Below are 14,053 nucleotides of genomic sequence, written 5' to 3' on the forward strand. Positions count from 1 at the left end.
TTCTAGCGAGATTTTACAGATAAAACCAAGTCCACAATGTAAAAGACGATATTGACGATGGCTGCGACGTTAACAGTGTTCACGTCCACGTAGGAACACTTTTGACAGATGTAAGGGTTGTACTTGTGGCGTTTGTAACCAAAGACAGACCAAAGAATGACAGCGAGCAGGTACAACAGCACCGCCACAACGTTAAACACCAGCTCCATCACACTCAGCTTGAACGCCAGCAGACACTGCAGCAGCTTGAGCAGATGGAGGACGATGATGACCACAGTGGCCAGGAGGCAAACAGCAAACAAGACGATGCTGATGATCATCCCAAGTGGGCGAAAGGCCCATTCACCAGTCACAAAGTGATCAGCAGCAGCAGAGAGAATGATGCACCCTATAAAGGCCTCTGTTGTGCGGAGACCCCCCCTCAGGCTGGACAGGTAGCCGATTGGAAACAACTTCTTCTGCATTGCACCGTCAATCAGGAAGAAGACGGTGGCGACAATGGAGACGAGGAAACACAGGATGCTGCTGATGCAGGTGAGACAAACAAAAACAGCCGCAAAGATGACCGTAGCTGAGGTGATCATCAGCGCACACAGGGCGGTCAGCCCGCACGTCAGGTCGGCCCAGTTGGGCAGGAAGAGGGCCAGCAGGATGTGCCACTTTCTGTCCTCCACCACGCTCAGGACCAGAGGCACAATGATGCAGAAAACCCACACGAACTCACACCAGACACCCCACGGACTCACCATCCTGCCTCTGAAGATGACGATGATGGCACACAAAGCGCTGAAGATTATTTCCAAGAGGCGTAAAATGCCCTGACAGCCCTTGAACGGGCCACACATGATGCTCAATTAGTGTGGATGAAGTGTTCGTATCTCGTTCCACTGCTGTTGAATCATCATGTTGCTGTAGAGCCACGTCTTATATGACAGGCGAGCATCATTTCCATTTGGCACTTTGATCCTGATCTGTCTGTGGCTGACAGATCCCACGAACCACAGGTGTGTTCATTCATGTGTAATCTCATTTTCAAACAGACATAATGCAACACATCTTACATATTTTCATATCAATTTATTAGCAGTGCAATATACTTTCACTAACTAACTTATAGGGGTGTTTGTCCTGGGTGTCCAGTGTATTGACCTGTATTGTATGGAATTTATTGAAAAACACTCGGGAATGATCCATTAAAACATTTATGTAAATGTAAAATCTACATTGCCACATCATTCCAATTTATTAGGCTTTTCTGTATGGATATTTTGATTTGTGACACTGCTACAAACTAACAATTCATCCATTACATATATATGTCGCAGGGCCTACATTTGAAAATTGCAATCATGTGACTTCAGGGCAGAAGTGACTCTGTTCAATTTGAGATTATTAAAAACTAAACCTCTAATTAGCAAGAAATCTTAACTCACATACACTTTTTTTTTGTTTTAATGCTTTGGGAAATATGTTGAACTTTTGCTGTGCAGTTTCTCAATCTATAAGACTCATACTGACCATATGTACAAGTAGTTATGTATGACATTCACGGGCGTTTAAAGCGACAGATACCAAGCAGAGTGAAAATGAGGTCCAGCGTGAAAAGAATGAGATTCACATAAGTAAAAAAAGCAACCATAAACTGTATGGCCCAGATACAGAAGCTTGGAGGACAGTCACTGGGTCGAGGATTGTTTCTGAACATAAAAATGGGCCACATTATAGCAGCAAATACATACAGCACGACAGAGATCACCAGGAAGATAAACACAAACCTGTCCAGGTTAAAGGGCAGACACATTTTGAGTTTCTTGAGAATGTTGGTGGCTATGATTAACGGGAGGATGGGGAAAGGGATGATATATGCTATGACGCACATGATGAGAGCGGGCTTGTCTCTGTAACCAGTCAGTGAGATAAAAATCATGCAGCTCACAAAGGCCTCCAGCACCTTGAAGAATCCAGGCAGAGCAGCCAGGTAGCTCCCTCTCTTCCTGTCCATGATTTTGTCCTTCACCACTTCAAGCGTGTAGAGAAAGCCGCACAAGAAAGCAAATACACTCACTATCCATCCATACAGGCATACCCATTTGAAGCAGGCGTAGAAGTTGGCGTAGGTGATGGCGACAGAGACGGTCATGAGTGCCGAGGACATGGCCATCCCTGTGGTGAAGTCCGACCAGTCCATGCAAAACAGATTAAGTATGATATCCAGCTTAAACAGCTCAATAATGGTGATGATGAGGGTCATGATGGGGCAGAAGGCCCAGGTGAACATGGCATAGTTCCAGTAGGTATGGCTGCTTCCTCCTCTGAAGGCAGCCAGGATAAAGGTGACGACAGACAGAAGGATCTGGGCCATGTGCAGCCCGCCTCGGCCGGATAACAGAGTAGTAGGAGAAAACACCGCCTTGGACAATGTGTCCTTAATATTATCAATTATTCCCATCTCTTCAATTGAGTTGAATTGCCTTTGTTTTGTATGTATGTCCACACAGACAGCTGCTAGAAACTGGTTGAGGTGTCTTTCCAGCTCCACTTTCCAGGCAGCCCTTTTTTTGCCTATCTGGTTTGCATAATGTTCATGAAACTGACTGTGTGTAGTAATACATTTGTGCTGAGCAGATATGGAATAACCAAAATGAGATCCCTGGTTGTGTCTAGGATGTGGAAGTATCCTACAGTATAGGCATCAGTGAGGACTAGTTACAGCTCCCTGACTATTTGAGTGCCCTCTGCTTTGTGCCATTTTACAAACATAAATATACAATTAATTTCTTCCTTTTCCAAGTCCGAACATATTTCTACAAAACGCTATAATTCAGCTGTTTTCACTTCCCCCACATCACCCATAGATCATCAACAATTTGCATTATTATCAGTGGTGGAATGTAGCTAAGTACACAAACTCAAGTACTGTACTTAAGTACAGTTTGATCCTTATATTTTTTTTTAAAACTTTTACTTCAGTAAGTTTTGAATGCTGGACTTTTACTTGTAGTGGATTAATTTCACAGTGTGGTACTTTTACTTAAGTATGAGTTCACAAAACTTTTTCCAACACTTATTATTATAACAAAACATTAAGTTTAGTTTTGGCTTGTTGCTCCCAAAACTTGTGAGAAGCATATTGCAAATTACTAACCTATGCTGTTTTAATTTTATTTTAATAATTTCTGCTTTGCTAATCAGATTATATTAAAGGTTTAATCTAGAATATATATTTTAAGATAATATATTACGTTTTATCCAATTAGACAGTTTTTAATTATATTTGCTGCAAGAGGGCTGGAATTATATAGAATTTATTGTAAACATATGGAAGTTATTGTAAACAAAAAGATCAATAATCTTTCAGAAAAACCCATACGAAAAGACATGTCGTGTTTGACTCACATATTGATACATTCCAATGTTACATTAGAGTTACATGGAAATTACAGAAATAAAAAATTAAAAATATTATTTTTAATAGAATATTTGTATATAAAATTTAAAAAAGCATTTTGCTGTTACATTTGAGTTGCTGGGTCACATTATATGGAAGTTATTGAGAACAAAATAATCATTTTTTGTAAAAACAAAACAACAAAACAAAACAAAACAAAACAAAACAAAACAAAACAAAACAAAAACAATAACAAAATAATATATTATCTACACTACACATTAGTAATGGACCGTGTGCCACATCATTCCAATTCATTAGGCGTTTCTGTACGAATATATTTATATGTGACACTGCTTCAAGCTAACAATTCATCGACGTATCCATATAACACTTTTGGTGATCTGTTTTATTTTTTTCTCGTTCAGTGTTAACATAGATTTATTCCAAAACACACAGACTGTTCCATATAGTTGATTAAATTATTTTCGTTCAGTTTTAAAGGTTTCTATCCAGTAGGTCAGTTTTTTGTGCTTGAACTTGTTTCTGGGGAAGGTAAATAGAAAGCACAAAGAGGAAGTTGTTGTCAAGTGTCACTAGCGCTGCCCCAACAGCATCAAACATTAACAAATATGTCTTTACTTTTCTCCTTTTAAAGACGTAGACATTTAAAAACAACTCTGGAGGAAGCCGTCGCCTTACTGGAACTATATTTAGTTGTAATGATAATTTCTTTTTCCTGGGCTATTTATTTTATATTCGTGTCGAAGCCATTGTTTGGGAAAAACTAGCTAGCGTTAGCAATGGGTCGATGACAGTGACTGCACTGCACCACAAGAGTTTGACTCAACGCCGCCCAGCTCCTTGCACCGGGGAAGGAGTGAAGAGGCCAAATGGATTTCTCCAAATTCCTGGACGATGATTTTGATGTGAAAGACTGGGTGAATGGCGCCTTCAAGCTGGTGCAGAAAGACGCACCGGGGAAGGCAGACACACACGCAGCAACTCTGGTCATGAAGCTGCAGCTATTCATCCAGGAAGTCAATAATGCCATTGAGGGTGAATATTAAAGTAAACTAGTGACGCTCTGCTTAAACGCCACGTTTACAGTTTGTAATGTGTCTTCATTCTGCTGCAAAAAATGCATTTTCTCTCGCTGCAAATCAGTTTCCGGTTTCTGTATTCGACCTAGCTGAATCTTATGCAGCAGATCTGCATTATTATTATCCTGCAGCATTGATTAAATGACATTTAGTGTAGTGAAAGAGTGAGACTTGTATATTGGAAACACACATAGAATGCAACGGCACACAAAGCATCCAAAATGACAAAAACTTAAATCAGCATCTCTTGAAAACAGTTTAATCTCAACCTTTTTCTAATGCTGTTGTATTGACCCATAAATTGGCAGCTTAATGCATCTCATTGCTGTCATTTCAGTTCTGGTTTGTATATTGTGACTTTGCATGCAGTCTGCACATTAAGCCTGTGTCACTGACTAAGCTATGAAATGTTATGCAGACAGTAAGTTGTTTTCCTTCCTTAACATGAAGTTGATGTAGTTGTAGAAACCAAATAAAAAATACCTGCACCCTTGAGAAATAGTTTGCATCAGTTCAAATTACATGTTATAATGGCAATACCTGATCTATCATCAGAAAACTGGTAAGCCTGAATCGACAATAAAAAGGGAAATAGTTGAGAAGATTGTTTTAATTAGTTGAATATATATATTTTTTGGTCAATTCTGGCAGTGCAATACAACATTTACAACATTTTTAAAATGGATTTTATTTATTTTATTTATTTATTTTTACAAAAAAAAAAGGCATGATGCCCTGAAGTCAATGAGTAATTGTGTTAAATATTTGTGATCTCAATATTTACCAAAATTACTGATATTAGGATTTTGGCCATGATTGAGCAGCCCTATATTAGACTGCACTAGTTTTAACCAGATGTACCTAATAAACTGGCAACTCACTTTATAGTGACAAATAAGTGAAAAGCTGTACAGCCTTAATTTTAAACATGGTGACATTGAAAAATCTCAGATGTAGAGAATTGTAAAAATAAATGAATAAATAAATCACACCATCCTGTAAAAAAAAACAGCAAGTTTTATTTGTTTTGTTTTTTCTTTTTTCATTGTTGTTGAAACCCATACCAAAGAGTACTACATGTGATAACTGCTGGTATTTTCATCTTAGAGTGGCACCAATCATTTATCCTAATATTCTGGATGTTATCCTTTTCTTGTTATGTCCTTCATTTAACTGTCAGATTGGTGTGTTTTTGTGTGCAGAGAGCAGTAATCAGGCCCTCCAAAATATGCCCAGAGTGCTGCGAGACGTGGAGGCTTTGAAGCAGGAGGCGTCTTTCCTCAAGGAGCAAATGGTTCTGGTCAAAGAGGACATCAAGAAGTTTGAGCAAGACACTGTGCAGTCTATGCAGGTGTGCATACGTTCCACCACTCTGTTTTTTCCCCATATGTATCATATTCACAGTTCAAAAGTAGTGTATGTAAAACAAAAATACAAAATTACTCTTAAAGTGCTACCTTGATGTTCGGTTATTGAAATACATTTTTTTTAATCATCAGTACTCCTAGCCAAAGCCTGTGGCAGTGGTTTAAATTGGATGTTAAGGATATTTCTTAGGTATGACTGTGTGGTTCCCGCTCACCAGGTCCTGGTGGAAATAGATCAAGTGAAGAGCCGCATGCAGGTGGCAGCTGAAGCTCTGCAGGAGGCAGACAAATGGAGCACACTGAGTGCAGACATTGAGGAGACCTTCAAAACACAGGTATAAATCAAAGACATTTCCACAGGAGTTCACTTGTCTTGTTTCTGTCTGACTTACTGCTTAGTGATAATAAACCTGTGCAACCCATCCTTACCCACATTTATATAAATTAGACTATTGGAATTAAATTTAACCTTTTAATGCAGTTTTACTTTCTGCAATAATGGTTTAGGAGTAGTTGAAGTATGCATGAAAAGTAACAATATTAATTGGTTTGTTTTTATAAGATATTACTTTGTGAACATTCATCTTTCTGATCCAGGACTTTGCAGTAATTTCCTCCAAGCTGACCAGCATGCAGAACAGTCTGGCCATGCTGGTGGACACACCAGACTACTCTGAAAAGTGCGTCCACCTGGAGGCTCTGAAAAACAGATTGGAGGCCCTGGCTAGCCCTCAGATAGTAGCAACCTTTAATTCCATGTCTATCGGTAAGAACCTGTGAGACATTTGTTTCTAATATTTATTGCAACTTCTTTTTCTTTGTTCACTAAATAAACTTGTGTTACCACATGTTTTCTCTGCAGACCAAGCCAAGCTCTTTGTTAAAGTCTTCACAGAGATAGATAGGATGCCACAGCTCCTTGCCTACTACTACAAGTGTCACAAGGTAGGCCATCACAAAATCATATTCTCTTATGTTTTATCTGTTGACTCTAATATTTGTTTTGGCATCTCCAGGGCCAGTTGGTGAGCATGTGGCAAGATCTCTCTCAGAGTGAGCTCAGTATGAATCAGCAGCTATCAGAATTCTACGACACCTTGCTCTCCTCGTGGCACTCTCAACTACAGTGGAGCAGCCAGGTGAGACACACAGTGCCAAGACAGAAGTTCCAACAATATTAAAATACACATTATTTGAAAGGGCTGTTTTGTTATCAGCCAGAGTGTAATACCAAATCAAATATTTATATGGCGATAATGGAAGTTGTTGTTGCAGTCAATAAATGCTGTCATTCAGAATGCTCTTTTAATTTGCTCATTGCTTGTACTGTAACAGGTATTCAAGAACCCGTATGAGGTGGTGACGGTGTTGCTGATCCAGACTCTGGGGGCCATGGTCCCATCCATCCCTGTGTGCTTGAGCTCAGCCGTGGAGCGGTCAGCCCAGGAGCAGCGCCTCGACACGCTGCTCGAACTCCACCACACCACATCCACCTTTGGACACGGCCTGGAGACCGCCATGCTGCCACACCTGGGTCCGTACATAGACATGAAGACGTGACTCACTTTAGATGTGGGTGAGATCCTTATTTTCTGTCTGTGTTTCCTCCGCAGGTGAGAATAATCTGCTGAAGGTGAATGAGCTGGTCTGTGCGCTGTATGACCCGTACAAACCTTATCAGCTGCAGTATGGAGATCTGGAGGAAGCTCACCTCCTGATCCAGATCAGTGCTGTACCTCTGGTAAGACGTCTCACACAGGCACACACAAACCGAAAAAAAAATCAAGATAAACAATTTATTTAACTGTTAAACTGATTCCTTTCCTTTTTCCTTTTTGTACTACCTCTGGTTTCACACGCTTAATTTCCTCTCTTCTCTTCAGGAACACGGGGAGGTTATTGATTGTGTGGAAGAGTTGAGCCACTCTGTTGGCAAGTTGTTTGGCCTGGCCAGCGCTGCAGTGGACCGCTGTGTCAAACTGACTGACGGACTGGCCGTGTGTGGCCTACTCAAAGCCCTCAAAGCTCTCTTCACCAAGTAAATATCCTTTCATGTCAAAAGCCACAAACTATGTGCTAACCTATTTGCTGTAATGATGGCAACAATAAGCCTGATTTACGTTGCCAGCTCTAACATTGTGCTTGTTGCAGGTATGTGTCCGACTTCTCCACGACACTGCAGTCAATCAGGAAGAAGTGTAAACTGGAGGATACGCCAAATTCATCTGTTTTCCAGGAGGACTGGACAGCCTTTCAGAACTCCGTCAGGTGAATGTTTCTTACATTTGAGATAATTTCATTAGAATAGAAATTTGTGTAATACGAAGCAGAGCAGGTTGCCATCACATTTGCCAGGACGCTATGTATGTGATTCCTGGTTGCTAAGAGGACGGATTTTACTATTGTTTGTGCCTATGAACAGCAGTTTTAATAGGATATTGCCTCGGGACTCTATAGCTCTGCTGGGAGACTTCAGTGCTCACATGGGCAATGAAGGAGAAACCTGGAGGGGGAGGATTTGGAGGAATAACCTGCCTGATCTAAACCTGAGTGATGTGTTGTTGTTAAATGTCTGTGCTAGTCATGCATTATGCATTATCTAAAGACTGTATAAAGTACAGTCATGGAAAAAAATATTAGAGCACCATTTTTCTTCAATTTCTTGTTCATTTTAATGCCTGGTACAACTAAAGGTACATTTATTTGGACAAATATAAAGATAACAACAAAAACATTCATAATCAAGAAAACCATGGAAAATGGCTAGATATCAGCTCTTTAATTAAACTCCTATGAGCTATTTTTGTTGTTAGCATTATATTTGTCCAAACAAATGTTCCTTTAGTTGTACCAGGCATTAAAATGAACAATAAAGTGAAGAAAACAATGATCTAATAATTGTTTCCATGACTGTATGTAGTCTCTGTGACGTCACCCAGAGGTTTCTAAAGAGCAGAAATGTGGTGGTTTTGGCTATAAGCTTTGCAGAAGGACCTAGTTGAGGTGGTTTAAGCGGCTGATCAGGATCCTGGATGCTTTTCTTTAGAGGTTTTCCAGATACAACACCATGGAAAGTTATATATCTCATACGGCTTAGGAATGCTTATGGATCCCCCAGAAGGAGCTGGAAAATGTTGCTTGGAAGAGGGACGTTTAGTCTACCTTGCTGAACCTGCTACCACCGCGACCCGTCCCTAGATAGGTGTCAGAAAATGGAAAGTCAAATGTTTTTCTGTTGTGTTTTTCAGGATTATTGCCACTTGTGGAGAACTGCTCAGACAATGTGGAGCCTTTGAGCAGCAGCTGTCAAACAAGTAAGAAAAATGTTCATACTTCATATTTCATAATGTTCTAGTTGTTTCGCCCTCAACCATTCTCTTTGACTTGCATGCAACTCATGGGGGGCCCTGTCAACATGGTTCAATCTCTGAATACAAACCTTTCCACAGAATCCTGGGCACGGCAGGCAAGTACTTGTCAGAGTCGTACAGCCCACGCAGCCTGGCAGGCATCCAGGAGGCCAGCTCCACAGAGAGGAAGAGCGCCACCAAGAACCCCTGGCAGGAATACAACTACCTGCAGAGGGGAAATATGGCTGAATACAACAGCCTGATGGAAGTCCTTTACTCCCTGAAGGTATGAGCTGGGCAATGAGAATAGATTGTGTCCTCGTGACGCTCTGCAGCTTTTTCATGCATCTCTCTGTCCTCGTCCTGCAGGAGAAGGGCACAGGTAACTCCAACCTCTTAGCAGAGCCCAGAGCCGCTCTGACCAGACTCAACCAGCAGGCCAACCAGCTGGCCTTCGATTCCGTCTTCCTGCAAATCAAACACCAGCTCTGCCTCGTCTCCAAGATGGAGGTGATTAAGTGTCAAGTTACTACATGATTCGATTTGAAATACTGATTGGCACTGCATTGCTGAGAGCTTTTGGATTACGTTTGTGCGTTTGAGTGTTGGATGTACTGTGTCTATTTTAATCTCCTCTCTTACTGTTTGATTCTCTTGTTTGTGTTCAGAGACAAGAGGAACCTGGTTTGGGAGAGAGCTACACAGAGGACCTGCCTACGTTCAGCCTGTCACCACAAGAATACATAACAAATGTTAGTCAGGTTTGACTTGAGTATACATCATGACATTTCATTAATCATGACTGATTAAAATGTGCAGTGCAGATTAAATATAACAAACAGCAGGCCTTGCCTCATAACATGAACTCCGACAGTCTTTTTGTACATATTCACAGCTAAAACTAGTATAATACATATTATACTGGAGCTCTTAGACACTGGATGTATCAAATGTCTGTCTTTCCCTTCTAGATAGGGCAGTACCTGATGTCTCTGCCTCTCCACTTGGAGCCGTTTGTGACTCAGGAGGACCCGGCGCTAGAGATGGCACTGCATGCTGGGAAGCTGCCTTTCCCTCCAGAGCAAGGTTTCTAGCCATCAAACTTGATTGTCTTCTTTCTGCTTTCTTTCTGTCCATTAATCCTTCCTTTATATTCTTAAAGCCTGCCTGCAGTTATTCACAACTGTACCAACTCAATATGTATGTATATATCAAAACAGATAAGTTAAAAAGTAAAATCGATTAACTGGAAACAACAATTTGCAAACTAATACCCAAATAGCACACAACTAACCCATGTCCCCATTAGCTTGGCAGACAGGCAGTTTCTGTTTGATTGGAAGGGTGGCTGGGCTGGGTCACACGTTTAAAAATATATTCAACTTCATGCTGTGTCAATCCTGTTTACAGTCCGACTCTGAAACTTTTGTCCGTCATAAAAGTTATTGGAACAGGTTAATTTTCAGCGTTTTGTAGCATCTATCCAAAGCCTTTTGGGAGTGTTTTTGACCACTCATGCAAATCATCATGCAAGTCATTGTCCAAAATGTACATACAGCTATGAATTAACAATTTATATACATTTCAGAGACTTGAGCTGCTAAAAAATAGCAGAGCCGGGAGCTGCAAGTGATTTGCTCCTAATACTTACACAGTGGACACATAGGCTGGCATAAACAGCAACAGATCATTTCCTGCAGGTGTGTTGAGGGCAGTGATCATGAATACATTAGCCATAGTCTTGGTGCAGATTTGTGCAGAATTTGTAAATAAAGTACAGAAATAACTACACTTGCAGGAACACTGTCTATCAAAATGGACCACTGACATCCTGAAATAGATCTGGAAACATTTAGGATATCTGCAGCTCATTTAGCAGCAGGTGAAACTCCCTTTTCTCTTATCTGCTTGTCTTGTGTTGCTAATTTTACCAGCAGACTGGATAAAGAAGTGCATCAGACTCAGCGTGCAAGGTTTCAACCATTTTTTCAGATGACAGTTAAAAAACAAATGAAAAATACAAACTTCATGTGCAAAGGCCTGAACATGACAGAAGTGACCAAACATAACAGTATTCTCTGTTACAACTGCTCTGTCATAAAGCCACAGAGCAAAAAAATAAATTGTTTTTTCAGCACAAATGTGCCATGGGACTGTACCTTCTATTTTCCACATATATTTCTTTCCAAGGTCTTTTCATTTAATTGGTTAATCAATCGGGAATTAAACAGTTCACAATACAGAGATGAAAGAATTTTGTTTTCCGTCCAACTACCTAGACGAAAACAAACACGCAAACAACCATAGCTGAATCACGTTTCTAAAGAAGTTTCTAAATTATGGACAAATAAGCTTTAAATTATAGAAAACAGTACAAAGGAAATCTCTGTACCTTGGATGTGTCAGAAAATAAAAATCCAGTGAATTGGGGGGAAAAAGCACAAAAAAACTACATTAATAATAGAAATAAAAAATCCACAGATAAATGAATAGGAGAGGGGAAATAGAAATAAATAGTAGTAGAGGGAACTTTTCCATATATTTTTTTTTTACCTTTTATCTTCAATCTCCAGCTTGTTCTTTCTCCTTGACTAATCATCATTATCCTCACACCACACACTCTTGTTCCCTTTACACCTTGTGAGCCGACACACTTTTAAAACCTCACCTTCCTGCTGTCTCAGGTGACGACCTTCCTGAGCTGGACAACACTGCAGACTACTGGCTGGGCTCCATCGCTCGGGCCACCATGCAGACCTACTGCGACGCCATTCTGCTCATTCCCCAACTGGGCACCCATTCCACTAAACAGCTGGCCACAGATATCGGTACGTGAGCACCGTGTGGTTAGAAATTTCGGTAACGCTTTATATTAAGGTCCTTGTAATAACCATTAATTAACAAGTAATAAGACCCTTGTAAGTCCTTACAAGATGCTTATTAACATTATTGTGTGTTTATAAGCTTATATAAGTGTTAATAATGGCATTACAAACACCCATGGCCCACCCATTATGTCTTTGCCATGCCTTCATTCATCTTATTTTGTTTGCTTATTGATATTAAAATATACTTTATTGCTCATCTATTATAAGTTAACTATAAGTTAACTATGCTTTTTGCAACTACCGGATCTAAAGCGAGAACAATGCCTTATTACTTGTTAATTAATGGTTATTAAGGACCTTATTATAAAGCGTTAACAAAATTTATTTTGCGAAACAATTATGTAAGTTAAGTTAATGTGCATCTATGTCTTCCATTCTGCTCCACAGACTATCTGAGCAATGTGATGGACGCTCTGGGCCTGCAGCCCTCCCGCGCCCTGCAGCACATCGTCACTCTGCTGAGGGCCAAACCTGAAGACTACAGACAGACCGCCAAACTGCTTCCTCGCCGGCTGGCCTCCACCATTGCCGCTGTCCGGTGCATCGACTACTAACAGCAAGGGGACAAGAAAATGGACTGTAGGTACAGTGGCTCTCAGAGCGGGACTCACTAGGGATTCGCAGGTTGGAACATGAAGAAGAATGTGATATAAAATAGTTGGTTTACATGTTACACTCCCTTAATTCTCAAATTTGGGGTTGCAGCATTTAAGGATTATAGTCTCCAAATAGGTATGGCATTTACATTATGGGAATGTTAAGAGATCATGGTCGTTCAGACTTTTTTATACTGATTGTTGTTGGACTAAGTGTGACTTTAAATGATCTACAGTGATGAAGCCTTCAGGTCGAGCCAAAGGGTGAAAGTGTCTTGACTCTACATCTTTAATATCAGCTTTTTTTTTTTTTTTTAAGTTGCTGAGGCATCTAAGGAACTAACAAAATGTACATCAGGGCATGTGTGAGAGAGATTGAAATCTATATGACTGATATATTTGTTGTTGATTATACTAATATAATTCTTATATTAAGGTAATATTTCTGATATGAGCTGTATTGTTTTCTGTTAACTGAGCTTCACATTCAGCAGTTGACTTCAAAATTAAAATTAAAAACATTAAATATGAAGGTAAGGTCTCTCTCTGTCTCTTACCCTCTGTCTCTCTCTCTGTCTTTCTCTCTCTCTCTCTCTGGTTGTAGTAAGGGCTGGACAAGTGATATGGATATATATGGATATTTTACCACATTTTTCCATGCAGTGTCATTAAAAATCTGTACATAAACATGAGTATCAACCCTAAAATGGAGCAGATCGTGTTACTTTTGATCAAACTATTTTTATCCACTAGATGAAATAGTGGGTTGAATGAGGTTGTACTGGAATCGATCTAGTTTAATAAATGTATGGCTTTTTCTGCTAAATCCTTCTTTCAGAATCCCACTGCCCTAATTGTCCGAGAGTCCAGTGTCTTAAAAGTGTTCTTTACTGATGTTGAATGTGTTTGCACCTTCAAGTCATGAAAATGGGCATGTCTGTAAACAGTGAACTGTCAAGGGAATCTGTGTACAGGGTAAAATGCTGAAAATCTTATATTTTTAATTACTGTTTAAAGACTTGTTTCCCCCCCCACTATTTTAGACACAGGATTAAAATTACATTAAGATTATTTAGACACAAATATTTTTATAACTTGTTAATCATTAGTCATTTTGAAGCAAAAATGCCAAAGGTTTCAAAGTTCCAGCTTTTCCAATGTTACTTCTTATTGAATATCTGGATTTTTGGCCGTTGGTCGGGCTAAAACAACTTGAAGACGTCATGCTGAGTTTGAGGTAATGATGGACATTTTTCATCACTGATATGTTAAATAATCAACAGATTAGCTGATAAAAAAAAAAGTTATTTGTAGATAACTAAAAAAAATTCAACTAAGGAAGCATTATGTATTTGCTTGAG

The 14,053-nt window shown here is 39.8% G+C and overlaps 3 protein-coding genes across 3 annotated transcripts; 1 reads left to right on the forward strand and 2 right to left on the reverse strand.

Moving 5' to 3' along the window:
- Positions 1-2: 2 nt before the first annotated feature.
- LOC131959941 (myeloid-associated differentiation marker-like protein 2) lies at positions 3-845 on the reverse strand. The gene has a single exon (XM_059325157.1). The coding sequence runs from the start codon at positions 843-845 to the stop codon at positions 3-5; it is 843 nt and encodes a 280-aa protein (XP_059181140.1).
- Positions 846-1,479: 634 nt separating this feature from the next.
- LOC131959028 (myeloid-associated differentiation marker-like protein 2) lies at positions 1,480-2,453 on the reverse strand. Its single transcript, XM_059324116.1, has one exon. The coding sequence runs from the start codon at positions 2,447-2,449 to the stop codon at positions 1,547-1,549; it is 903 nt and encodes a 300-aa protein (XP_059180099.1). The 5' UTR covers positions 2,450-2,453; the 3' UTR covers positions 1,480-1,546.
- A 1,497-nt stretch (positions 2,454-3,950) lies between these two features.
- On the forward strand, positions 3,951-13,518 carry cog7 (component of oligomeric golgi complex 7). Its single transcript, XM_059324564.1, has 17 exons — positions 3,951-4,447; positions 5,694-5,842; positions 6,077-6,193; positions 6,456-6,624; positions 6,721-6,803; positions 6,875-6,997; positions 7,194-7,392; positions 7,472-7,599; positions 7,742-7,896; positions 8,010-8,126; positions 9,107-9,172; positions 9,308-9,494; positions 9,578-9,718; positions 9,877-9,960; positions 10,180-10,294; positions 11,893-12,036; positions 12,484-13,518. The coding sequence occupies exons 1-17, from the start codon at positions 4,282-4,284 to the stop codon at positions 12,648-12,650; spliced, it is 2,310 nt and encodes a 769-aa protein (XP_059180547.1). The 5' UTR covers positions 3,951-4,281; the 3' UTR covers positions 12,651-13,518.
- The last annotated feature ends 535 nt before the right edge of the window (positions 13,519-14,053 follow it).

Source organism: Centropristis striata, chromosome 21, assembly GCF_030273125.1.
Source record: "Centropristis striata isolate RG_2023a ecotype Rhode Island chromosome 21, C.striata_1.0, whole genome shotgun sequence".
Lineage (NCBI taxonomy): Eukaryota > Metazoa > Chordata > Actinopteri > Perciformes > Serranidae > Centropristis > Centropristis striata.